Genomic DNA, 25633 nt, shown 5'->3' with positions numbered 1-25633 from the left:
AAAATGGTGGAGGCCATGTTGTTTGATGTCATCTCCTAGGCACTAGCTTTACATCAGAGGTGACCCATTTCTCCACTGTGGGAGCCTCTTCCTCAAAGTGGCATTTAGCGTCCCCAGAAGTCTTTCCAAATTTCTGGTATTTTAGGCCCAGACCCTTAACCTGGTATTTGTGATATAAATGTTGTGGATGCTGGGGCCGGGGGTTTAGCTCAGCGGCAAAAGCGCCTGCCTGGCAAGCTCAAGGTCGTGAGTTCGGTTCCCGGTACCAGAGAAAAACCAAAACCAAAAAAAAAAAAAATGTTGTGGATGCTTTTGATTTAGGGCCCCTACATCACCATCATCATCATCATCCTCATATCATTATCATCATCATCATATCATTATCAGCAGCAGCAACAGCATCCTTTTGGTTTTATTTAAGGGTTATAAGGTAAAATATGACTCTCAATAGGATTTAAAATCAATTTCAGGTCATCATCAACAGCAAGATTGTATACAATTGGTCTATAATATTTGCTAGTTTCTTGCAGTTTGACACATTATTAAGTATTCAGCAACAGGAGACACACGTGGAGATGGATCTTGTCCACTCACAGTCTTAAATACGGATATATAATAAACAATAGTATATTTTGGTTATTGTTCCATCTGCACATGATCTTCTGCTATGGAACATGGAGCTGGTTTAAGGTAGGCTCTCAGTAATATGATTAATGAAGCCTGCGTTATGCAAAACCTCCATACAGACCGATCAGAGCACTTACCATATTAGTCACCTAGAAAATAGTTGTACCCAGTGTGATAAAACATATTTTTTTCTAACTGGCAAAAACGGAATAAATATCACAGAAAGCATAGAAAACAGAAAAAAAGGGAAAAGCTGTTTGATAACAACAGCTTAATTACACTTCAAAAATCTCATCCAATTTTGTTACACAGCAATTTTAACATAGTTATATTCCCAATAAAATACATTTTGTATTCAGCTGTTTTTACTTATCATTATTCGCATTTTCCATGCTGTTATATGCACTTCATACATATTAACTGTAGCTTCAGAAAGAGTATATCCTTGTTTGCCAGGTCTGGAAGGATAATATAGACACCAAAGGATGAGAGAACTGTGCATTGTTTTGTTTTAAAAACCTGTGAGTTTACTGGCTTAGTATTTAGTACTTAGTATTGAGTTAGCTCATTATCTGTATGTGAAAGTTGTTATAATTATGATGAAGGATTCAGCTCCACTCCTTTTAGTTAACATATAATCTGAATTCCTTTCCCCCCTTGTAATTATGACATCAGCCTGTGTGTCATCTTTATGTGATGGTGTGCTGGGTTAGAATACAAGGGGACAAAAAGAAAGGTGAAAAACAAAGTAAGAATTTAATCACCTTGTGTTGATTGTAATTTCTTAGGAATCAAAAAGGGGGAGGAAGGAGTTGAGCGATAGAAGGATGAGTGACTGCCACTGTTCTGTGCCCTTTTAAAAATATTTTGGGTACCCTACATATTAGGTTGCTTGTGGTTATCCACATTTCATTGCTTTTAAACAAGTAAAGAGTATTAACAGATCAACAGAAAACTCTAAAACATAACATGGATCTCTTAGTGTGTTTTTAACTGTATTAACACTTAATTTGGGTTGAAAAATTTAACCATAGTTATTTCTACTATTGGGGGCAAATAGGACTAATTTAACAGGAGAGCCTGAATTTCCTGTATCATTGTCAAATAAATAGTATAATTTTGAAAGACTCCTACACAGAAGTTTTATTTTTCAGGCATATTTTTAAAAAGAAAATATTTACGTTAAAAATGTTAATTCTGCCAGAGAAAAATGAAGTGCAGATAAAAAGCCTTAGTATTTTAATCTTAAGTATATACTCATAGTGCTAGCTGTATCTTTCCTTACTATTTAATACAGTACCATGAAATCTAGATTAGGGATGAAATTTTAATTCTACATTAATTCTAATTCTAGATTAGGGATAAAATATCCTGACAGCTTTACAAGAAAAGTGATTTTATTAGGGCAAAGACTGTTAGTATCCTGCATTAATATTTTATCTTAATTAATTGTGTGATCATCCTTTTAGCAGTATATACTTTGCCTAAGACTTTTGTTTTATAACCTCACTCTTAAATTCCAGCGGCTTGTTTTCTTGTATTTCCCTTAATTGTGGTGATCTTAAACAGATCTTCAGTTTTAAATCTGCCAGTCATTCTAATACAGATGCATAAATACATTTTCTCCAGTTGGCTTTTTCTTTTACAAAGACAGTTTATTTGTGGGCACCGTCAGGACATCTGCATTTTATTGGATTTAATTTTTAGTAATAAAGACCTCCCACATAACAGATTCTTTCCAGCCTAAATTTGCTTGTGTGGGAAGCAAAAGATCCGTCAGTCAGGGAGAAAAAGCAAATCCATATGGTGCTGGGGATTCTGCTTCCCTAGCTGCAAGGAAGAAAGAGTTGAGTACAGACAGTGCCCCCAGCAGATCTCTGTTTTTTTCTGAAAAGCTTGTTGCTGTGGTCTGAATGTTGATGATGTCCCCAAATCCATATGTTGAAACTTAATCACGAATGTGACAGTATTAAGAGGAGGGTCTTTGGAGCTGATTAGGTCACGAGGACTCCATCCTCTTGTATAGGATTGGTATCCTAATAAAAGAGGCCTCCGGGGCTTCATAGCCCTCTTTGCCCTTCTGCCATACGAGGACATCGGAAGGCGCCTTCTGTGAGGAACATAGAGCTCACCAGACACTAAGTGAAGTCTGAAAGTGCCTTTATCTTTGACTTCCCAGTTTCCAAGAGTAAGCAATAAGTTTGTTGTTTATGAATACCTCATTCCAAGGGACTTTGTGCTAGAAGTTGTAAAAGAGTAAGACATTTGCTGTAATAGTAAAGATTGGTGTTAGTTTCAGCCCAGGTCTGTGGGTTCATTCCAGTTCATCTAGGTACTGTGACTGAGGTCATGGATGCTTGAACAAAACTGAGGACACACTCTATTTTGTCTCGGTGTGTTGTGTTGCTCTGAGCTGTATGCGCAGTCCCTGGCTCCTGGCACTTTCTTCCACTTTGGGGCTCATCTCTACCCTTTTGACTCATTTGATCTTGGTTTCCTCAATCCAATCTCCAGGACTCTCAAAGGACTTTGGCTCAAGTTCCCACCCACTTATGATATGGAGTACTGAATCCGTCAAAAAGTAGTCCAAATAGTGTACTTTCAGCTTTAGAAAGGTGACAAACTAGAGTTGGTAGAACTTGAAGTGATGACAGATCTTCATTTTTAGACAGTTACACACAATCCTTCACTGTGCAGAAAACAGAAACTTTTCTTTTGATTGACACCAGAACCCTGGAACTACTCATTTCTCCTGGTCACCAAGGAGGCGAGGGGGAAATTGGTCACCACATATTCTTTGTTATCAGTGTTTCCTACTTCAGCACAAACAAGAACAGCTTATTATCATCCTTCTATTTCTACCATCCACAGATCCTTGCTAATTCTGAATTTCAGCCAGGGAGAAGATGTTTCTTTTAGAGGTACGTCTGTGTTTATCTACATGCCAGTAACTGGGTAAATTTAAATTTAGTTTAACAGGGTTCTTAGTTGCGGAGGGAGACAGAGATATTGACTTAAGATTTACCTTTAAATACCTATTATCTAATGTAATTGGTAAAATTGTGTTCACTCCAAAGATATGTTTTTTTCTGGTACCAGGAATCGTACTCAGGACCTTGCACTTGCCAGGCAGGCGCTTGTGCCGCTGAACTATATCCCTGGCCCACTCCAAAGATATGTTTACATCCTAGCCCCTGGCATCTGTGAATGTGACCTCATCTGGAAATAGGATCTTTACAGTTGAAATCAAATTAAGATGATGTCTTAGTCACTTTCCTCATCGCTGAGACGGTTATGTTGGATTCTTGCAACTTAAAGAAGTTTATTTTGGCTCACAGTTTGTAGAAGTGTCAGTCTATAGCTGGCTGGCTCCAGGGCAGAAGCTCCATGATAGAAGGGCCTGGGCACAGGAGCACTGCTCACCCCATGGTAACTGGGAGCAGAGAGTCAAAGGAGCTGCTGGGAAGGAAAATATAACCTTTGGGGTCAGGCCCACAGTGACCAGACACTACTTCTTAATAGCAAGTCAACTACAAGGCCCCACAATCCTGTCACCTTCCAGAGGTCCCACTCTGACTGCATGAGACTTGGGGGTACATCTAAATATACACCATAACAGATGGTGGTGGGCCCTAATGCAATGACTGGTGCCTTCATTAAAAGGGAGATTTGTACTCCTGGACAAACAGGGGGAATGAATGTGATGATAGAGTCACAGAGTGGAGTGACTTCTCTAAAAGTCAAGGGACTGCAAGGAGCAACCCTGAAGCTGTGAAGAGTCAGGGAAGTTTTCCTCCTTAGCGGCTTGACAGAAAGCATGGTCCTAATACCTGATTTCAGAGCGCTTTCTTCCAGAACGGTGAGGATAAATGTATTATGTTAAACCACCCAGTTTGTGGTTATCTGTGTGGCAGCTTTAGGAAACTAGTATACTAATTAAGGAGCCGTAAGCATCAACAATAAGCTGTAACAGAGGTACAGAGATCTACAGGATAAAGAAAGGAGACAGAGCCTTCTCAATGTGGTGGACAGCAACTTTTAGAACATCAGGTTTCTTTTGCACAAACTAAGTAAGCTACTGACTTTTTGATTTATTTTATGATTAAAGCGAATCACCTCATTTCTCTGAACCCAGTCTCAGTGAAAGGGGGCTTTGGCTTACCAGCTAAGCCCCGAACTGTTCCACTTGTAACATTTTATTCTTCTAAATCTGCAGCACATATGATTTTTCTTAATTGTGTACATATAATTTGAGAAATGATTAGGCTAAGGGGAAAAGATTCAGGTGAAATTTAGTGTCTCTTCCTCTTCTGGCCCCCATCATAGCCAAGAGGATGAGAAACAGAACTTCCCGGTGTACAGACTTGAAGGACAATATAAAGTCTTACAGCGCAGGCACCGCTCAAGCTTTTTGCTTTCTGGCATGTTTAAATAAAGAAATAATTAACACTAATGTCTGTCCATGGACCAATCAGTGTAGCATCTTAGTGGAGCGGAGGGAATTCACGCGGCTTTTGGGCCTCCACGGAGCTCCTGAGCAGGCAGTTGAAACTGTCCAAGCTCGTTTCCTTACCCGTAAATAGCGATAATAGGATCACCTCGCTGCATTGTTGAAAGGACGAAATAAAACAGGATGACATATATCTATAGCTATCTACAGATATTTTAGGGTATCTGGTGTCTAGTGGATGCTTATAAATGCTATCACTTGCTCACAAGATCCCTGGTTACAGAAACGATACTCAGCCCCCAAGGGTTCCCCCCGCCCCCAGGTGAGAGACGAGTTGGGGTCTCCGCCCCCGGCCCTTTCACCGGCTTGGATCCGCGGAGAGCGTGGGAGCCAGCCGAGCGCCAGCCGGCGGCGAGGGGGCGGGGCCTGCCGGGCGGAAGTGCGCTCGCGCCGCTGTCAGCTGCGCCGGAAGTTCCCGGCCTGGCCTGGCGGTAACCTTGGAGGCCTCCCAGCCGCGACTGCGAGAGAGCGTTTTGCGACTCTGAGCTTCATCCAGCCTGGACTGAGCGGCCGGGATTGTCCCGGAGGGCGCTGAGGGCCACGGAGAGCAGGCAGCCGGGCGCAGGGCTGCTCAGCCGACATGTCTTTAGTGGCGGAAGCCTTCGTCTCCCAGATCGCAGGTAGCGCGCGTGGCCGCGGACCGAGGCGGGGACGGCGCGGGGCAGTTGCGGGGACCCACGTCGGGGATAGGGCCAGAGCGTTGCTCCAGCCTTGTGTCATTGGATCCCTTTACAAACCCGGGGATGGAGGCGGCCACCGAGCACTAGCCTCGCTTTATGGATGAGAAAACAGAGGACACAGTTGGCCAAGGTCAACGCACAGGGGCAGGAGTCCCGTCTGCGTCTCCGGGGCAGCGCTTTGTCCCGCCGCCCCCTTCCAGCTGGGGTATCGGGAGGACGCCGTGGATTGGGATTGAGGTGGGCCAGGCTTCGCTCTGAGAGTGGGGGCAGTCTCTCGGTGCTGGGACTGAAGTTTAAGGTGACTGTCCCTAATGAGTCATTTTTTTTTAACCTACTGTCATTGAAGAGCCGTCGATGTTCTTGCTTCCTCTCCAGACTGCATAATATTGCCATTTGCTAAGTCTCTAGGATTCATCGAAATGCTTTAAATCGACGTGTACTTTTAAGAAATAGCTTTGATTCGATGGACTGAACCTGACCTATGTAAATCGATTTATAATATTTTTTGTTGTTGAGCGTTTATCTTAGAAATTATTGTCAACAAAGTGAGACTAGGCATGGATATTTCTAAGTGTGTGTTAGTGCAGTTCATCTTAACTCTAGCAGTGTTTTCAGCTTAAGTACAGTAATGAGACAATCACGAGGGTAAATAAGTACATTTGAAATAAGAAAGAAGTACTTTGGAATTGAGAAGCGTGGAATGTGTTACAAACTTTGCCAAAATGTTTTGCACTTGTGTGAACATATATTTTTTGCCTGTTTTTCTCTTAAATACATTGTTTTCTAGGAGAGAGAAATTCCCGCTAGACTGTAAGCTTTATGAAAGCAGGCATCATACTTGATTTGTTCTCCACTGTACCTTTCCCACTGTACCTTGAGCACCTGCTGTGCTCAATAAATATCTGTGATTTGAATCAGTGAATAATCTTGAGATGTCAAGCAATGATTATTTCTATTTTTACCACTTAGGTTGGAAAATATTAGCTAGGTCGTTGATTTATATTACTGTTTAGTTAAAAAATGTTTTGTGTGTATGCTTCCTAGTGTGTGGTTTCTTTTAAAGGGAAAATGTTTCTAAATAAACTTTTGATGAATTTGGAAGTCTGCCTTAACTTAGTGAAGTTCAAGAATTTCTAGGAATTTTGTCTGTTGTCTTAGCTATAGTGAACTATTACTCTAGAAGGAAGCAGTTAAAGAGGGATAATTCAGTAAGTGGTATTGGAACATCTCTTACGTCATACATCACATGAGGAAACTCCAGGTGTATTAAAGACTTGAATGTAAAATAACATAAGACAAATTGTAACAAAATAATTGGAAAATAGAAGAAAGCATGGGAGATTGTTTTAATAATATTGTATAGCAGAAGAGGCATAAGAAACGCAGAATCCTAAAGAGAAAAAATTGACAGAGTTAGTTGTGGAAAAGTCTTAACAGCCTTGCAATATAAAAAATACCATAAATAAGTTTCTATAAATTAATAAGAAAAAGACATTTCATTAAAAAAATAGACAGCCTAACAGAATTAAGGACAAAGAATCTGAATAGGCCTTTTACAAAAAATGAATTGCAAAAGAACAGTGAACAGATGAAGAGATGCCTGTCACTAGCAGAGAATTTTCTCACCTCGGAGATGGGTAAAATGAATATGACAGTTTCTAGTATTGATGGGTATATGGGGAAAACAGTTACTTCAAAGTATTGGTGGGGCTAGAAATTGTTACTTTTTTGGAACGTAATATATAAATATTTATTGTCATCATTTGGGCCAGAAGTTCTCCTTGTAGGGATTTATCTAATATTAATATGAGGCTGTACTTAAATATACAACAATAATGTAATATTATTTGTAATAGCAAAAAACTAGAAATGTTCCAAATTATGATGTATTGCTCCAGCCATCCCATTTCTGAGTATATATCCAGAGGAATGAAATTGGTATGTCAAAGAGATGTTTGTACTCCCAGGTTCATTGCAACATTATAGTAGTGAGATATGGAAGCAGTTTAAGTGTCTATCCACTGATAAATGAATAAAGAAAATGTGGCATATATGTACAGTAGGATACTGTACAGCTTTAGAGAGAAGATAATTCTGTTATTTACCCAACATAAATAGGACCGGAGGATGTTATGTTAGGTAAAATCAGGCACAGCACAGAAAGACAAATACTGTGTGTTCTTACTTATATGTGGAATCTAAAATTTTAAAGTAGATCTTGTAGAAGCACAGAGTAGAAAGTTGGTTACCTGAAGCTAGAAGGGGTGCAGAGGAATTGGATGGGGAAAGGAGAGATGTTGATCAAAGTGTACAAAGTTTCACTTAGACTGGAGTGACTTGCTGCAGTGGGTGGTGATCACAGTTAATAACGTATGTTTCAGAATTTCTTAAAAAATAGATTTTCAATATTTTCATCACGAAAAACTTGGTGAGGTGATAGATATGTTAGTTAGCTTGATTTAATTCCTACAGTGTGTACATAGAGCAAAACATTAGTTAGAAAAGTAAATTTATAAATATGGTATACTCACATTTTTACAGATATTAAAAATGAAGAGGTTAAATGCACCTGTTATATGAGTTTGTAAGCTAGGACTATATTAAGTAAAATGACATTATAGGGTAATATTTTGCATGAACGCATATATATGTTTATCCCATGTAGACCTGTATGTGTTTATATAAACAAAGAAAAACTTAAAGAAGAATATTCAGCTAATTTTCACTAGGAATTTCAGGGTAATAAAAATAGAATGTGGAGGATGGAGGAACTGTGTGAATTATTTGAATTACTATGGTGAGAACATTTTACTTTAGTAATTTAAATAATTACATACTATTTTAAATTTAAAGGATATTTTATGACGTGAAAAGGAGGCTAAAATAACACTCTGAAACCTTGGGTTTGACTCATAAATGTGACTCAGAACCAACAGGTGTTCACAGTGTTGTGTTTTTCATAGTAATATGGTTTTCTTGGAAGGAGGTAACCTCAGGAGGATAGAGATGTAGGTCTACATAGTCCTGTTACAATAATTAGGAATCTGTTTTTGTAACTGAGAGCTCTAATTTTTAGTGTAGTGGGCACTTCGCTTATTATTGTTCCTTCCAGTGGATATGAGCTAACACTTTCTGGTATTTCTTTTGGAAACATTTAGTAGCATTTGGCATCTATCTGTGATATTTATTGCAGTGCCTTCTTTCAGAGCCTTATTCATAAGCATGTCTCTTTGGAAATGACTATAGTTTGGATCTGAAATACTCCCCAAAGGCCTATGTGTTGGAGGATTGATCCCCAGAATGGCAGTATTGAGGGGTGGTGAAAGGTTAAGAGGTATGGTCCAGTGGGAGGTTGCCTTCTCAGGGGACGAAGATCCTGTTCTCTTTTGCTCATGCTCTCTCTCTTGTCTTGGCCGTGAAGTAAATGGCTTTGTTATGCTGCCTGCTGCCTGCTGCCTGCTGTGATATACTGCCTTGCCACAGACCCAGAAGCGATCAGTCTGACCTACCATGGACTAAAACCTCCAAAACTATGAGCCAGCATAAGCCTTTCTTCCTCATGAATTAGTAATCTCATGTATTTTATTAGAGTAATAGAAAGCCAACTTCACAGTGAAGCCTTTTCTGAGTTCCCGGGGTTAGCTCTTTATCACTAGTGTATCTATCCCCTACCAAGTTTTTTGTTCTTATTCTTTCCATCTTGACTGCTGTTACCCTGTTTCAGGTCTTTATTATTTTTTACTTGGAATACTACATTAGACTCTGAATTGGTTTCCTTGTTTCCAAAAGTCTCTACATTGCAAACCTCAGTGGTTTTTTTCATTTTGTTGTGACTTCTGTCTCTGTCTGTCTGTCTCTCTGTGTCTGTCTCTCAGTCTCTCATACTGGGGATTGAACCAGAGGCCTTTGTACTGAGGTATAGCCCCTTCTAAATTTTTTTATTTTTGAGACAGAGTCTTGCTAAATTGCCTAGGCTGGGCTTAAACTTCTGATCCTCCTGCTTCAGTCTCCCAAAGTGCTGGTGACTTCTCTTGTTTTAAAGCTTTTATTGTTTTTCTAGTAACAGTAGGATAGAGTGGCATATAAGATCCTCATAAGTGAGTCCAAGTCTATTTCTCTGTCCTCATCTTTTGTAACTCCTTTCCTTTAACTCATGCATTTCTCAGCTATTTTTTACTGTCCATCCTTGGCATGTGTTTGCCCTTTGCTTGAAATGACCAACTTGCTTAGACAGCTACTGTTTCATACTTAAGGGCTGGGCACCATTTGAACATGTTAAGTCAATCATGCATTTGTTTTTCCTGTCAAATGAGGAAGATTTATAGTGTTTTTTTCTAATAATAATAATAATAATAATAATAATAATGTAATAGTAATAACAGCAATAGCATATGGCCGTTATAAAGCATGAAAACTATCCAGAGAATTATAAGGCATAAAGTAAAGATAATCAGAAATCACACCACCCAGATTAAGACTTTAAAATCCTACCCTTATCTTTAAAACTTCAATGATGAAAGCTTTGTCATTCCTTTTCCTTTAAAAATATATTGGCATAGTTAATATATAATGTGCATACTTTAAAAAAGCTTACTTGTTTCATTTAGGAATCTCTTCATCTATGAATGGAATTACACATGGTTTTTGAACTGTTATACAGTATTTAATTGGAGCAGAGAAGCTGTAATTTGTTTATGCAGTCATATTCTGATGGGTCTTTTAGAATGTTGTTTCAGTTAAGCAGCAGTTATCTCAGTACACACACGAGTGCAAGGAATTGGCTGGTGCTGTGATTATGAGTGCTGACCAAGCAGGTTGAGAATGCAGAAGACAGGCAATTGTGTGTCTGTGGGGGAGGGGAGAGGGGGGACAGAGACCCGGTAGGGTCAAGTGTGCTTTGGAGTGTCTGACCTCAGGGAGGACTTAGACCCACTTTTAAAGGACTTTCAATTGATTAAAGCCACCCAGCATAAGCTCACTTTTGATTAAAGGCAACTAGTTAAGGGCTTTAATTACATCAGGAAAATCTTTTCATAGCAGCCCCTAGATTAGTGTTTGAATAACTGGAAGAAGGTGTTTGTGTGCTACAAAATGGCTTCTCTTCTGTCTTGCCAATACCGCCTTTAAAATATTCCTTGTAGCCCACCTTATATAGCAAAATAGTAGAAAGTGAATTTTGACAGGTGTTCAGTCTATTCAGCTGATGCATGCCAAAGCCATTACAGGTGTATATGGTTTTTCTCTGTTGCAAACACTGCTTGTGTGTACATATTTGTGCACCTGTGCGGTAGTTTCTTGGGATAACTTTGTAAAGGTTGAAGAGGAATTTGTTTTGTCAGCTAAGTAATACAGAAAGGAATGGTGAGTTATGATTTTGAAGGAATAGTTTGGGTCTTTAGATGCTGATAGGATAATAGGCTGGGTTTTAGAACTTTAAAAGGAAGATAAGAATGGTTCCAGATATTGAATTGTCTTAAAATACCTTATGAACAACCTGTATATTTTAAATTTTCACTTTTTTTTTAAATGACAAGCTTTTCTAGTGCTTGAGTATCTGTTCAGTTAAGCTTTTTAAAATAGTTGGTATGAGTATATCCCACATGCCCACTTTTGAGCAGTCATTGGCCGAAGGGTGGAGCACAGTGGTGGCCAGGCCTGACTGACTTGTCCATCCCTGTGGCAGCAGTGGCTCCAGGAATTAGGACTGCACATTTTCTGCACATTTCTCAGGTAGAGCAGTGCTGAGAGCTAATGAGGAGAAACATGCCACAGCGTTAGTCACTTCCTTCACCTTGTTTTTGTGCTTCCTTTTGGTTGTGGTAGAATCAGATCTGGGTTCTTATTCAGCTACTGGCTTGTAAAACCTTGGAGCTGTTACCTGCATTTTATTTTTTTTGGTACCAGGAATCAAACTCAGGACCTTGCACTTGCCAGGCAGGATTAACTGCATTTTAAAGCCTTTTGTAAGATGTAAAGATAGCACTATATGTTTTTTAAAGATAAGGTGAAGAAATATCTAAAATGCTAGGTGTTGTATTTGTCACAAAGTAAGCACTCAGTAAACGTTCATGAATATAATTTTTAGCTATTTTTCTGTTGATTTTTCTCTGCTAGGTTTGGCCTTCAACTTCCCTTGTACAGGTACAGTTTTGGTGAAGCATTTAAAAGCTCTTTATTGGGGGCTGGAAATTTAGCTCAGCGGCACAGCACCTGCCTGGCAAGCGCAAGGTTGTGAGTTCCATTCTCAGTATTGGAACCCCCTCCCCCCCCCCGCAAAAAAAAAACCATGATTTATTTCAATAACCCAAGACATTCATAGTAACTCCAACTATTGGAATTACTCTTACTAATGACAAATTATTTTAGGATATTTGAATAAGAAATTGTGCTAGCATCTTTATTTCCCAGTTTTATATTTGATGTGCTTTTGCCATGTTTGTCTTCATAGACTTGAATCGTGGTATAGGTTGTAGTGGAGGTCTCTTATTCAGACATCGCCTTGGATGGTTACTGATAAAAAGAGAGAGTTTCCATTTTTGTGCTCTCTGCTAAATGATTTATGTACATAATAGTTAATAATAACAACTGATCTTTTTTTTTTTTTTTTTTTTCTGGTACTGGGAATCAAACTCACAACCCTGTGCTTGCTGAGTAGGCACTGTGCTGCTGAGCTAAATCCCCAGCCCGTTGATCTTGTTATATAGGCAGTATTATTGTTTTGTTATAAGTGGGATGAAACTCAGGTGATGAGTATAAAAGCTAGAGAACAAGGCCTTCGGAGTAAGAACTGAGTTCTGTTCTCCGCTCTGCTTCTTGTTCTGTGATCTTGGGTGGGCCTTTCTAATTGTCAGTTTCCTTATTTATAGAAGGGGGATTGTATATCTTACATTGTATATTAATCCCATTGTATAAAGTGGTACATAATGCTGAATGCACAGAATTTTCTATTTTATTGTCTAAGAACCTTTTACCTTATATAGTAGATGGGGTCTTTTGAGGCTGTTACTTTCAATATCTGGTATCCTGTTACCATTGGAAACAGGAAATTCCTGAAGTGTTTCTTTTTTCTCAGAAAATTAATTGAATTTATTGCTTTTCAGCATTATTCTTGTTTTTATTTATTCATATATCATCTTTTTGAGTTAATAGTTCATCAATGCCTTGATATATTTTCAGCATGTCAGTATAACTTTTTATAATGTGGTTAAAAATTTTTTTTTTCAATACTCAATCTTCTTTCCCTTTTTGTTTTTTATTTTAAGATAGCGCTAAGTTGCTACATTACCCAGACTGGGCTCAAACTTGTGAGCTTCTTGCCTAAGCTTCCCAGATTGCTGGGGTTATAGGTATACTGTAAGTTACTTATCTTTTTGAAATCTGGATAATATCTTTTTTTTTTGGCTGTGCTGGGAACTGAGTGCAGGGCTTTGTGCATGTTAAACGAATACTTTACCACTGAGCTGCACCCTCTTTTGGTCTTTATTTAGAAGCTCAGTAAACTATATGCAGGATAAAGAAGAATACTTGGAATATTTATCTCATCATGGGCGTTTGAGTGCTCAGTTACTTAAACTTATTAATTATTTTAGAAGTAGCAGTAATCATGGTATGGGCTAGGAAAGTAATTTTGCGGGGTTCTGTGGGGCCTATCTATAAATATTTTGAAGGTAAGTGTGATCAAAACAGGCATGTTTTAAACAATTTGTTTTTATATTGATAATAAAGTTTTCATTCCATCTCTCTTCATAGTGGATAACCTAGACTTTAAAAGCATTCAGAAGCACTCTTGAGGCTGCAAGAAGGGGAAATATGGGTTAAAAAACTTGTAAAATTAGGAGGGGTGGAGGAGAAGGTGGGGCTCAGTGGTAGAGCCCTTGCCTAGCATGTAAGTCCTTGAGTTGGGGAAAAAAGGAATGATGCTACTTTGTGCAGGTTTTAGAACAACGATATTGAGGAGAGAATAATGAAAATGCTAGTGAAAGCTTTCATATTTCTATATCAGATTAATGATAACTGCAACAGATAATTGAAGAAATATAATACCTTAAATTCTTTAGCTCTTGAAAATAAAGATTTTTTTTTTTTTTTTTTGTGTGTGTGTGTGTTTGAGACAGGGTCTTGCTATGCAGTTCAGGCTAGTCTTGAACTCACTTTGTGAGGTTGGCTTCAAACTCACAGCAATGCTCCTGCCTCAGCCTCCTGAGTGCTGGGATTGCAGGCGTGAAAAATAACATTTTTTATAGTTGTTTTTACTCAGTGTTCTAAGGATTCTCCAGTATTAAGGAAGACACTGAGGCATTACTGGGAAATTATTGAACTGGCCATCACATTTCAGAGATCTTTTTATTCTTACTAGTCATATGAATGGCCTCTTTATCGCCTTCGTAGACATGAAGTTGATATTAAAGGGTAGGTGGTGAACCAAAACAAAGATGTAATAGGTTATACTTCACGCAAGAGGCAAATTAGAGTTTATTGATAGTGCTGTGACCTGTTATGTCATACTGCCTTCATGAATAGGTTGGAAACTAGATTCTGAGAAACATCATTTTGGTGCCTTTTGAAAGTGTTGATATATTGTTAAGATTGCTTGAAAGGCTTGTTTGCCAAAACAGTCCATAGTTTAGCTGTAGTGTGTTTTAATTTTTTTGTAAAGTTTGTCACAGTTTCATATTCTGAAATTAGATGATTGTGTGTGTGTGTGTGTGTGTGTGTGTGTGTTGCTGGGGATAGAACCTAGAGCCTCACACATGCTAGGCAAGTATTCTGCTCCTGAGATAAAGTCCCAGTCACATACTTTTTAGTTTTTAATTCAAGAGATTTTGGTGATGAGTGCCCTGTAAAAATTGTGGTCTTATTTTTGTGAAAACCTTTGAGATATTAATATTAGCTGAAGCTTTCCATATTTGAGTTAAAATTGAAAGAAAATGTCATTAAACTTAACATTTTTCAAACATTTTAAAAATATCTTGATAAGCAATTAGTTATTAGATGGACTGAATATATCAAACAGACATGAGATATTGAAAATTCAGGCTTCTCATTTTTTGTTCAAAGACAGAAGTTATAATGTTGAGCAAATATAGCTATAGACATTTATATGTAGAAGTATTTGCCTTGCCAGTAAAGGAAATTCATGTTTTAATTTTTTATTGCTTTGTAAATGATTCTCTATTCTTGAACACTTTTATTTTTGTATGCTGTATAAATGAATCATGGTTTTGAACTTTTTCACATCAGTAGTAAAAATGAAATTTGATTGGTTAGTAGTAAAGGAGATTCTTTTCATAAAAACAATCATTTTGTCATGAAAATTCCCATTAACTGCAACTGTGTTAGCAAAATAGGAACCATAAAATACATTTCATTGTGCTTATATACTTAGCTATGTTTTTAATGCTGATTACATACTTTTATCTCCAGGAACTTTGATAAGCTGAAGAGTTTTCATCATATCTTGATCAGCCTTTGAATTTTTATAAAGATTTTTGGTGTGTATATTTAACCTGGTGGATACAATAGTCTTCAAAATGATGGAATTTCCTCTCACATATCATATTTCATTACCTGGTTAATCTAGAGCACCAGCTAGAACTTTATACAAATAATGAGGCCATCATTATTCCAGTATTTATTTCTGTAAACTAATGTTGGCAGCCAAGTAATGATTTGGCCTTTTACTAACCTCTTTTGCTTTTGACTGTTAATCTTTATAAGCAAATGTTTTGACCTCATGAATTATAAGTAATGCTTCTAATGTCCTTATTTTATGAATTTAAAAAGATTATGTGCTAATAATTAGAAAACAAAAGTTGCTGTATTTTCATGTGATATTGTTTTTATTTTTACTATACTATTATTATTCATCAATTTAAGATTGTAATTTGGCTAGTGATGAGAATTAGTTACATAATGCTCTTTAGTAATTGATCTTTGTTCCTCAGCTGAGATTCTGAATTATTCTTCATATGTTTTCTCCCAGTATTAGTCTAGTGCTTGATTCATTCTCCTCAAGACCTAAGAAGAGAAGAGTCCAAGGTTAGGATTTTATGTATGCTAGGCGTGAAACAGCTCAGGCCACCAACCCAGGTCTCTTGTTTCATGTGTGTGGATTTAGATGGCTCATGTTCAAATCTCATAATTATTAACTTACTTTTACTTTCCTCATTGATTATGTGTAATGGAAAAACTATTATTTAACCACCTTGGTTCCAAATTAAGTGTGGCTTCTCAGTACATTAATCTTAAAAGCTTGTTTGTGAACATTATGAAATTACAACATGTTACTCGGGTATGTTTTAAAACATGGCTTTAAGCCATGTATACAGATACTGAAGCAGAATAAGATGGTCAGAAACCTTTCTGACTAAAATCAGTCTATCTAGATCCTCATTACTACTTTCTTCGAGCCAAATGAATGAAAGAGATGAAAAGAACTTAATTTTATTTCAAGTGCCATCTGTATTTCTAAGATAGCCTTTTTGTGTGTGTCTGTGTCAGATCTGTACCAGATTCTTGGTCCTCATAGCTACAGAGTCAGAACCTCTTCAGTTTCGGGTTTGATGGGAGTATACAAGTTTACCAAGTTTCAGGTGATTCTTATGCAGTAAGCTTTTTTTTCCCCCTCTGCTGAGTGAACCATTTTTTTTTTGTAGCAAGCTTTGAGAACTATAAGATAGACATAATTACTTCAATTCTAATAATGATTGGCAACAAATGTTTATTTGTAAGGTTTAGTTGAATGTTCACTGATGCTAGAGCCAGACTACTTGGATTTTACTCCTGACACTTATTTGCACTGACTTTCCTCAAATTACTTGTGCCTCAGTTTTTGTATCATAAAGTAGGGATAAGAATATTGTCTGCCTCTTAAAGTTGTTGTGAAATAGTTCATATATTTCAAGCACTTAAGTGTACAATAAATACATGAGGTCTCTACAATTTTCTATTTACCTCAGCTTTATTGAGGTGTAATTTATGTGCCCCTTTTACATGTACAGTAAACATTTTTTTAGTTTATATCATATTGTAACTGCTAGCACTAATTATAGATTTCCATCACTTCCAAAAGAAATCCTTTGCCTATTTATAATTACTTTGCATTTCTGCCCTTAGGCTGAATCAACCCCTAATCTATTTTCTGTTTCTGTAGATTTGCCTATTCCATATATGTTACATGAATGAAATCATACAATGTATTTTTCTTTTCTGACTGCCTTTTTGTCATTGGGCATAATAGTTTTAAAAAAAATGGTTTTGAAGTTCATTCATGTTGTACCATATATCAGTCCTTTGTTCCTTCTTTTTGTGAGATGATGTTCTGAGGTATTGATATATCATATTTTGTTTATACAGTTGATGAACGTTTTTTTGCTTCCACTCTTTGGCTGTTGTAACACTGTTAGGAACATTCATGTACTTCGCTAATGACCAGTGATATTGGGCATCTTTTCAGGTGCTTGTGAGCCATTCTTGTATCTTTGGGGAAATGTTGATTCATATTCCTTGTCCAATTTAAGCAGCTGGGTTATAGTGTCTTTATCATTGGGTTGTATCAGTCCTTTGTATATTTTATATATTTTATATATCTGAGTCTTAGGGAAATCTCAAGTGCATTTGTCATCATTATTATCTACCCAAATGGAAGTATAGGTACTGTTTGAAGCTGAGGAAATGGAATCCCATTCTTGCCTAGTTTTTATTTGGTCTCTAACTTTAGTTATGAGGGTGAATTTCTTCCCTTTGTTAGTTTTCCACATGTTCAGTCTGTATTGCTTTCCATCTTTTGCCCTATCAGTGTATTATGCCCATCATGTTGGATATTTGACTCTGCTGTATTGTGTGATTCACTTTGGGTCATTTTAATTTTCTTTTACTACTAGGGTCCAAAGGGAAAGATGGTTAGAGATATTGTTATTTGTGGAATATTATTTGAGTTACTTGCCGTGAATGAATAAATGAATTGACATTCATTTGGTATTTTGGAAATTGTGCACTGTTATATGTAATTTCTTTCTTTGTTCTTATGCACTCTGTAGCCTAGCAGAATTAAGCCTTCTTACAGGTATGCTAATAATATTTATTGTCATAGTGGCATAGAGTATAGTATTTGGTAAGAATTTTTATCTTGAGACATTATAAAAGCAAAAACTGGAGGTAGGTTTCTAACTTACAAGTTCCTTAAGGGTAGTTACTTGGTTTTCCTTATAATTGTACCTTTGGCATCAGTGTGTCACACATTACATGCAGTAGTTATTGAATAGTGATAAAACTGATTTGTAGTCTGGCTAAGTTTACTCTTTGAAATGAGAACTATGTATAGTTTACTATACATGTCTATAGAAAAGAAGCAGTAAAGGCTGTACAGTGGAATCTGATGTCAGTCGACAAGTTTCTTCTTCTTAAGGACTTACAGCTTTCAGTTCAGTCTGAAATTTCTTCTAAAGTAGTTTTCTTCCGGAGTCAGGGAATCCTTTTGTATTTGTGTCTCACAGTGTTCAGACTGTCTTCGGAGGTCTGTTTTTGTTTTAAGGCACTTATTTTAATCTAAGGTAGTCTTCAATCATTGTATCTATGCTTGTTTGCAGTACCTTCTTTAAGTTGTCTTAGCACTACGCTGCACAGTATTTCCTGCGTGGTATTAGCATAACAGTGACATCGCTCTTCTCAGTTCCCCAGCATGAGCCTCTTTCTGACACAGCCTGATCTCTTACTGTTGGTGGTGATGGGAGAATGGTTTTAAACTCCTTTTTTTGGGAAGAGTCACTTCCTCTTACACATCCTGTATAATTTCCTTAAGTAGTTCCCATGAAGCAGTAGCTCAAAGGCATTACTATTTAATCATTTCGTGATTATTATTATCTGGGACATGGGTTATCTTTGATTTCTCTTAGAATTTTCAGGTTAAATTGTTGTTTAGTCTAATACATAGTTCCTAAAATTCCAGTTGATAGCCCTATATTTTATTTTAAGTTTAAGCATAATAAGAATCTATTTTAAGTCAAGCCTGATATCATTACCTAAAACTTGATGGGTTTTTAAACTTACTGTCCCTGTTGATATTACTGAGATTATCAGTGTAGTATCTACGTCAAATTAGCATGCTTATTTCCTTCTTTTCTCTGTGTGTCTTGCAATAACTTGTCCATGTTTAAGAGCTGCCAGATGCTCTATGATCATTTCATTATATTAGTAGTATTTGCATTTACACCTTTGGCAGAAAGCCATCCAAATTTGGTGATAGGCTACACATGTTTCTTATTCCTTTTCTAAAGCACTGTCTGAATAGTCTTGCCAGGCTGATGAGATGACATCTATGAGCTTTTGGAATCTAGTTGCCTAAGGACAGACTGAGTTTGACTTCATTAGTGCACAAATGATAGGTTTGTGTAGAGTTATTATAGCATTAATCAATTTGATGGATTGGAAAAATGACAGAACTGAAGCAGCGTGTAATATTAGTGCCTATTATTCTACAAATTATGTCTTCACCTACATTCATATGCTAGAGGAGTCATGTTGTACATTAAAAATGCAGAACCTAAAAAAAAAGAACCCAACAACAGAGGGCACCTCTTTTCATGGCCCTTCTCTTGTCCTCTTAGATTAGATTGTCAAGAAGTGGATTTGGGAATCTGGACCTTTTTATTAGGTCATAGCACTTTCATGCTGTGAAATACCTTGTATTGAATGAATAGATAGATCAACTGCCTCCAGAATGACTCATCGCTGAACTTGACAGTGCATATTGTAAGTAATAAAATCTTTAAAAGAACTAGTGAAATACATATGTGAATTTATCAGCTAGTAGTCATTTCATCAAAAAATTATAATAGTTAACAGTAAAGAATATTGAGATTTTGAATTGTATTATATTGGCTTAAAAATAGGTAGCTTTAAGACAATAAAAATAAACGAGAAAACAGGTATGTGTATTGGGTTGTGAGTGTTGTTTTATCATGTATATATTTCTAGCATTAGTTCATGTAATTTTGACTTTCAAAAGTCCAAGAATATCTGTTCCCTTTTTATTTTTTTATTTTTGGTACTAGGAATTGAACTCAGGACCTTGTACTTGCCAGGCAGGTGCTGTGCTGCTGAGCTCTGTCCCTGACCCCCTTTTTAAAATTTTAGTTCCTTCTTCACAAATACTTGTAAGAGTAGAGAAAATTTCTTTTAAAAATTTAAGAACAACTCATTTGAAGAAGGAAACCCTTTATCCCAGTAAAGACTAAAGAGACACTTTTTGCTACTGGTAAAGAAGACACTAAATGTAAAATAATCATGGTACTGTATAGGCCTGGGTAAAATCTGAAAGTAGGTAAAAGACAGACTATTTCTAATAACATTAATTGGTTATGTGCTTAGTTATTAGGTACTCTGATACTTATTTCTAGGTGTTCTTTATAAAATAGGAATGCATTCCTTCTTTATAAAATGATAATAATTTAAGATATGTTTTACTAGTGAATACCATTAGAATAGTAATTCTAAGGAGTGAATTAATAGAGGTCACTAAGAGCATCTTAGAGTAAGTTTCTGCTTTGGCATGGAAAAGATATGGTAGTTTCTGTATCAGAAATGGATTAATTTTTGAAAAAATGGTTGTAATTTGAAAATTTTACAGTAAAGATACTAGTCTTAAAACATTCCTGCTGGTTTGAATCACCAGTGGGACATGCAGGACTATCCCTTTGGGAGGATTTTTATTAATTTTATTAGCAAAAAGAATGCAAAAGTGATTTGATCCATTTGTACCGCCATTGGTACAAGCTGCCTGATGGGACCGTCATGGATCTACCATGGTGGTTCAAGCCACCCTGCGGTGAGACATGAATTATGGCACCATCATGAATGTGTTAAACAATACTTATACATTAAAATTTGATTAATTCAAACATCATATTTCAGCATTTATTATTTAAATGCCATCTTTAGTTTGGAGCAATTCAAAAGCGAACATTTTAATAAATAATGTCAAGATCATAGAAAAATTTCACAATCTAGGAATTTACCTCTTAGTAAGATAAGATATTGATATAACAATGTGGTGGAGTAGAAAATATGACATAGACAAAATACAAACTGCTATGGACTAGTATAAATAAAAGAGAAATTGGATTCATTATAAATGATCTCTTGATAGAAATGGTATTTAAACTTGGTCTTGAAGAAGCTGTCGGATTTGGGTATGTGGCAATAAAGGGATATTCCAGGAGAACAGTTTGAGCAAAGTTACAAAGGTGAGAAAGTATGAAGTGTACAGTAGGATCTGACATACTTGATTGGATAGGATACAAATATCTCATTAGGGAAGTAGTTAGAAAGGGATCCCCATCCTCATCACTAATTTATGAGTGTTCCTTCCCTACCTTTTTCTTTGGTCAAAAAAAAAAAAATTCACCAGGAGAGGGTCTTCCTTGTTTAAGATTTCATGAATGTCTAGGGTCTCTGCAAAAACTTCAAGTAAGTAGTTATTTAATTAGAACAGTGTTCTTTACTGTGGGATGGGGTTTATGCATCCTGAAGTATGCAAGATAGTGCTTCGCAGTACAGGAAGAAAGTATCTGTAAGTTAGCTACACATTTCTTACATGTATTCTAAAACTGGAAATTTCTGTTTGATGTCTTATCATTGGCTATTACTGTATATTACTGTTGCCCTCTCCTAAGTATAATAGTAAGGCCCTCAACTACCTAACAAGCCATCCCACTGTTCTCCTTTCCTCGTGCTATGTCTCTAACCCAGAGATCCTTCCCACTTTTGTTTAGTTTCATGTCCCCATCCATAAAGTATTCGAGCATGTAAGCCCAAATAAACTTAGAAATCATATATGGCCATTAGTTCCTGAGCTGATATATGTTAAACACATTAAAAAACTTCCACCAAAAAAGAAAGTAGAAAGTTAAATGAATTGAAGTCTAAGTTCCAGATGGTTTTAGGCAGCTGTTCAATATTTTCAGACTTGTGTTGTTAGCTGTAGTATTGAAGTTGTCTGGGTGGTTGATTTTTGGTTTTGCTGTGCAGTAAGTACAGTTTCATAATCTTTCCTGCTGCATTCTTAGCCTGAATGGTACAGAGTAATGAGAATCATGAGAGTGGTAATAATAAAAATAAACACTCAGATAACATTTAATGATTATGTGCTAGGTTCTAGGGATGAAGTGGTAAGCAAAAGTCAGACTTGACTCATGATGCTTATTTTCAAGTGAGGGGGGTAAATAGTCATGTCATAAATATGTTGCCCATCATAAGTGGCCTAAAGGGGTTTGTGTGTGTAAAGGAAGTGTTTGAACTATTGAAGGAGGAAGTAGACATTTCCTGGAGACAGGATTGACCACATAATTTGTAAGGCCTGGTGTAAAATGAAATTTGGAGGCTTCTTGTTCAAAAATTTATGAAGAAAGACTTCCAAGACTGGGACAGAGAACACTTTACAAGCAGAGTCCCCTTCTAAGTGTTGGCTCCGTGCAACTACACAGTTATATGCCGTGAACATGGCTCTCCTGGAGGAAGTGATGTTTAAACAGATGTGATGACAGAAGAGAAGCGGAAGATTGTTCTGGGCAGAGGAAATAACACGCAGGGGTCTTGGCAGCAAGGACTGTGGTGCGCTCAGAAACTGGATGAACGCTGTGTAGCTGGAGTGCAGAGAGTAACGGGGTGAAACAAGGTGGAAATGGTGCGGTGTAGAACCCCATAGGCCATGTTGGGATTTCAGTCTTTATTCCAAGGGCTACACGAACTATAGATATGTAAGCATAAAGTTTACTTTTGATGTGCTGGTAATACCAGTACCTTGTACCTTGACAGCTTTGGACACCTTTGTTCCTCAACTTCCATTTCTTACCAACCTCCTTTTTTAGAAACTCAGTCTTACCTTCTGTAGTTATTCTAAGGCTGCTCCTCCCCCAAGCACATCGTGCTTTTGGTGGTAGAAGTAGAGCAGATGACTTACGAAATTTTATTTACTATTAAAGTAGTATGTACTATAAAACATTTAGGTGAACTGAAGAAAAATTAGTAAAAGATGAAAATTTCACTATTGTTTAAACAAGATTTTTCTTGCTGTAACCCCAACTACTCAGGAGGCTGACGCAGGAAGATTCCAAGTTTAAGGCCAGACTGAGCAATTTATTGAGACCTTGTCTCAAAATAAAAGAGGACTTGGGATGTATCTCAGGGGTAGAGCACCTCTGAGTTCAATTCCCAGTACCACCCACCAGTTATTCTGTCTTATACACATGCTTAGGAGCAAGGGGTAGAGTATTGATTTACCTGACCTTGGAAAAGAGAAATGAGGAAGAAAGTATCTTTTGGACTTCATCTTTCACTAATAAAAGTTTTAATTAACATTATTCAAACCAAGATACAGAGTTTATATTTTGTTTTGTTATGTATGGATAATAATGTTCATGGATTTACTTATGAGACAGTTACAGAGCTTACTTTCTGGAATGAGATCTATGTAGTAGAATTGTAGATCCATTGCCCTTGCACCCGACTTGGATTTTCACTTTGGTACACTTACAGAATAGTATACTAGTGATTTCTTTACCCTTGTCATGCTTTAAAAGGAATTATTTGATCAGATTCACATAGACAGTGCTCTAAAATCAGTGATATTTGTATAACCTGAGTCACTCATGGATGAGATGGATAGCTGGTCATTTTCTGCATGCATTACTATTTCTTATCTACTGATCCATGATACCCTACAATTTCTAGCAGCTAAAATAACATGGTTATTATAGGTTTATGTAAGTCTGTTTGCCCTCTTTTTTTAAAATGGTAAGTTCTCTTTGTGAAGAAAGCACCAGATGTTTTGGTAAGGTTGCTTTCTAAAAATTTATTTTTAATAGTTTCTGGGTCAGGGGCTGGGGATTTAGCTCAGTGGCAAAAGCGCCTGCCTGGCAAGCGCGAGGTCGTGAGTTCGGTTCCCGGTACCAGAGAAAAACCAAAAAAAAAAAAAAAAAAAAAAAAATAGTTTCTGGGTCAAAACATAATTTATACCTTGGATCAGGCAAAATGTTTATCCCTTTCTCCAGGTTTCCAGCTTTATTTAGGTCCTTGATAACCAAGCTTTTGGTATTTGTAGGCAACTGTTTTGGTTTTATTTGCAGTCAGGTAATATGTTGCAAAATTTCTATGACTTCTATACATGTTCCTTGGATTAGATCTGGATAATCAGTGGGAGGGTTGATGAATACCCTTTTCTCACGCCTTGTGTTGGGGGTAGGATCCAGGGCCTCACGCATGGTAGGCAAGTGCTCCAGCACTGAGCTGCACACTCAGCCCTAAGAATTAGCTTTTATCTGGGATTACTAAACACATGCATTGCTGTTCATTTGAGAACTCGTATTACAAAGTAGTAGAGTAGCTTCTAGTTTATCAAAGAACAAATATTCAGCATATGTTTAATGCTAAGTAGATGATACTATATTTTATTGTTTTGAAAATCAGAAATTTGTGTCCAGTAGATACACAAAATAGCCGGAAGTTGAAATTACTGCAATATTTAAATAAAATATCCTGTTACCTTAACATAGGTGATAATACTAAGTTCCATAAAATTTTGATTAGCCATAATATTTAGGGAATGAAATGGTTGGTTTTATCAAATGTCTTTTTTTTTGTACACAATTAATGAACAACCGGTATAAAATCTGGCACAGTGTGGCTTACGCAGATGCATAGGGACATATATGTTCCCTCAAAGACCCTAGTTTTAATATTATTTGAAATTTTTGTAAATTTTATTCCTATCCCTTATTGCTTTAAGATTAATAAAATGCATATAAATGACTTTTTGATGATTTAGAATGCTACACATGAATGAACCTCATTGTATTGTTTCTAGTATAGAGATAAACGTAGGTGTGCTGACTGTACAGTTTATCCCAAAAGGTTACTTTTTTGAATAATTTGCTGAAGTCAGCTTGTTTTTGTTTCCCTTTTGTTTTAAAACTGTGTTACACAGGTTAATTGGGCACTTTGTGAAATTTTACTTTGCTCAGATGTTTATAGTAAAATGTAATATTTAGTTTTATTGCCTTTTTGATATGCATTGTTGGAATAAGGGTAACAGTATGCAAAACTATGTGGCCCCTTATTTGCTTGATGATTTCATGGTGTTGTCATTAAGTATGAATGAAATATTGTGTAGCCCAAACCAAGCCAAAAGTGACATTTGTAAATTTTAATAATACTACTTTTTCTTTTCATTTAAAAGCATAAGAAAAGCAGTTGAGGAGTTCTTCTCCCTTCCCCTCTTAAAGGAGCTGTCTTTAAAAAATGCCTCACATGTATGCATTTCTTTTTTAAAAAAAGTCAACCATAAGTATATATTAACATTTTTTTGTTGCTACATCAAAGTGACTGGCTTAATATAAACACAGAAAATAGTAATAATCAAATTTCATATATTCACTTTCTTGCTGACTGCAAGTATAGTTGCTATATTAGAATTGTTGATTCTGATGTTTTACGGTTTTTAAAAAGGAACCAGCTAATGGTGTTCTGATACCCTGTATGTTCTGTCAGTGGAACTATTGCTTCTTATGTGCAGTTGATTAGACAAAATACAAAATCAGTGATTTTCCCAAGCGCTAGTAGTTGATGATGCTCTCTTTGTAGCTAGAGTCATTTCTAAATGAGAGGTAAGGGTCAAGGTCATGTTTCACTTCAGACCTAAAGTGAACTTTACTGGTTTTGTTTCACACTGTAGGCCCTTACTGCTTTATTGTATACCTTGTTTTATTTTTGTGTAGTGATTGTGGTAGAGTGAAGGCAATGAAATATTCTTGAATACAGCAGG

At 36.7% G+C, this 25633-nt stretch overlaps 1 protein-coding gene across 2 annotated transcripts in view; it reads left to right on the top strand.

Annotated features, from left to right (window-relative positions):
* The first annotated feature begins 5532 nt into the window (after positions 1 to 5532).
* Mtx2 (metaxin 2) overlaps positions 5533 to 25633 on the top strand; it is a 52950-nt gene continuing 32849 nt past the window's right edge. For both annotated transcript variants that reach the window (XM_013512767.1, XM_005373410.2), the window contains exon 1: positions 5533 to 5757. In XM_013512767.1, the coding sequence (XP_013368221.1) occupies positions 5718 to 5757 (40 nt within the window). In that variant the 5' untranslated portion in view covers positions 5533 to 5717. The remainder of the gene's footprint in view (positions 5758 to 25633) is intronic.

Source organism: Chinchilla lanigera, unplaced genomic scaffold (assembly GCF_000276665.1).
Source record: "Chinchilla lanigera isolate Chin_1 unplaced genomic scaffold, ChiLan1.0 scaffold00002, whole genome shotgun sequence".
Taxonomy (NCBI): domain Eukaryota; kingdom Metazoa; phylum Chordata; class Mammalia; order Rodentia; family Chinchillidae; genus Chinchilla; species Chinchilla lanigera.
This window is presented reverse-complemented; position numbering and strand designations above follow the sequence as displayed.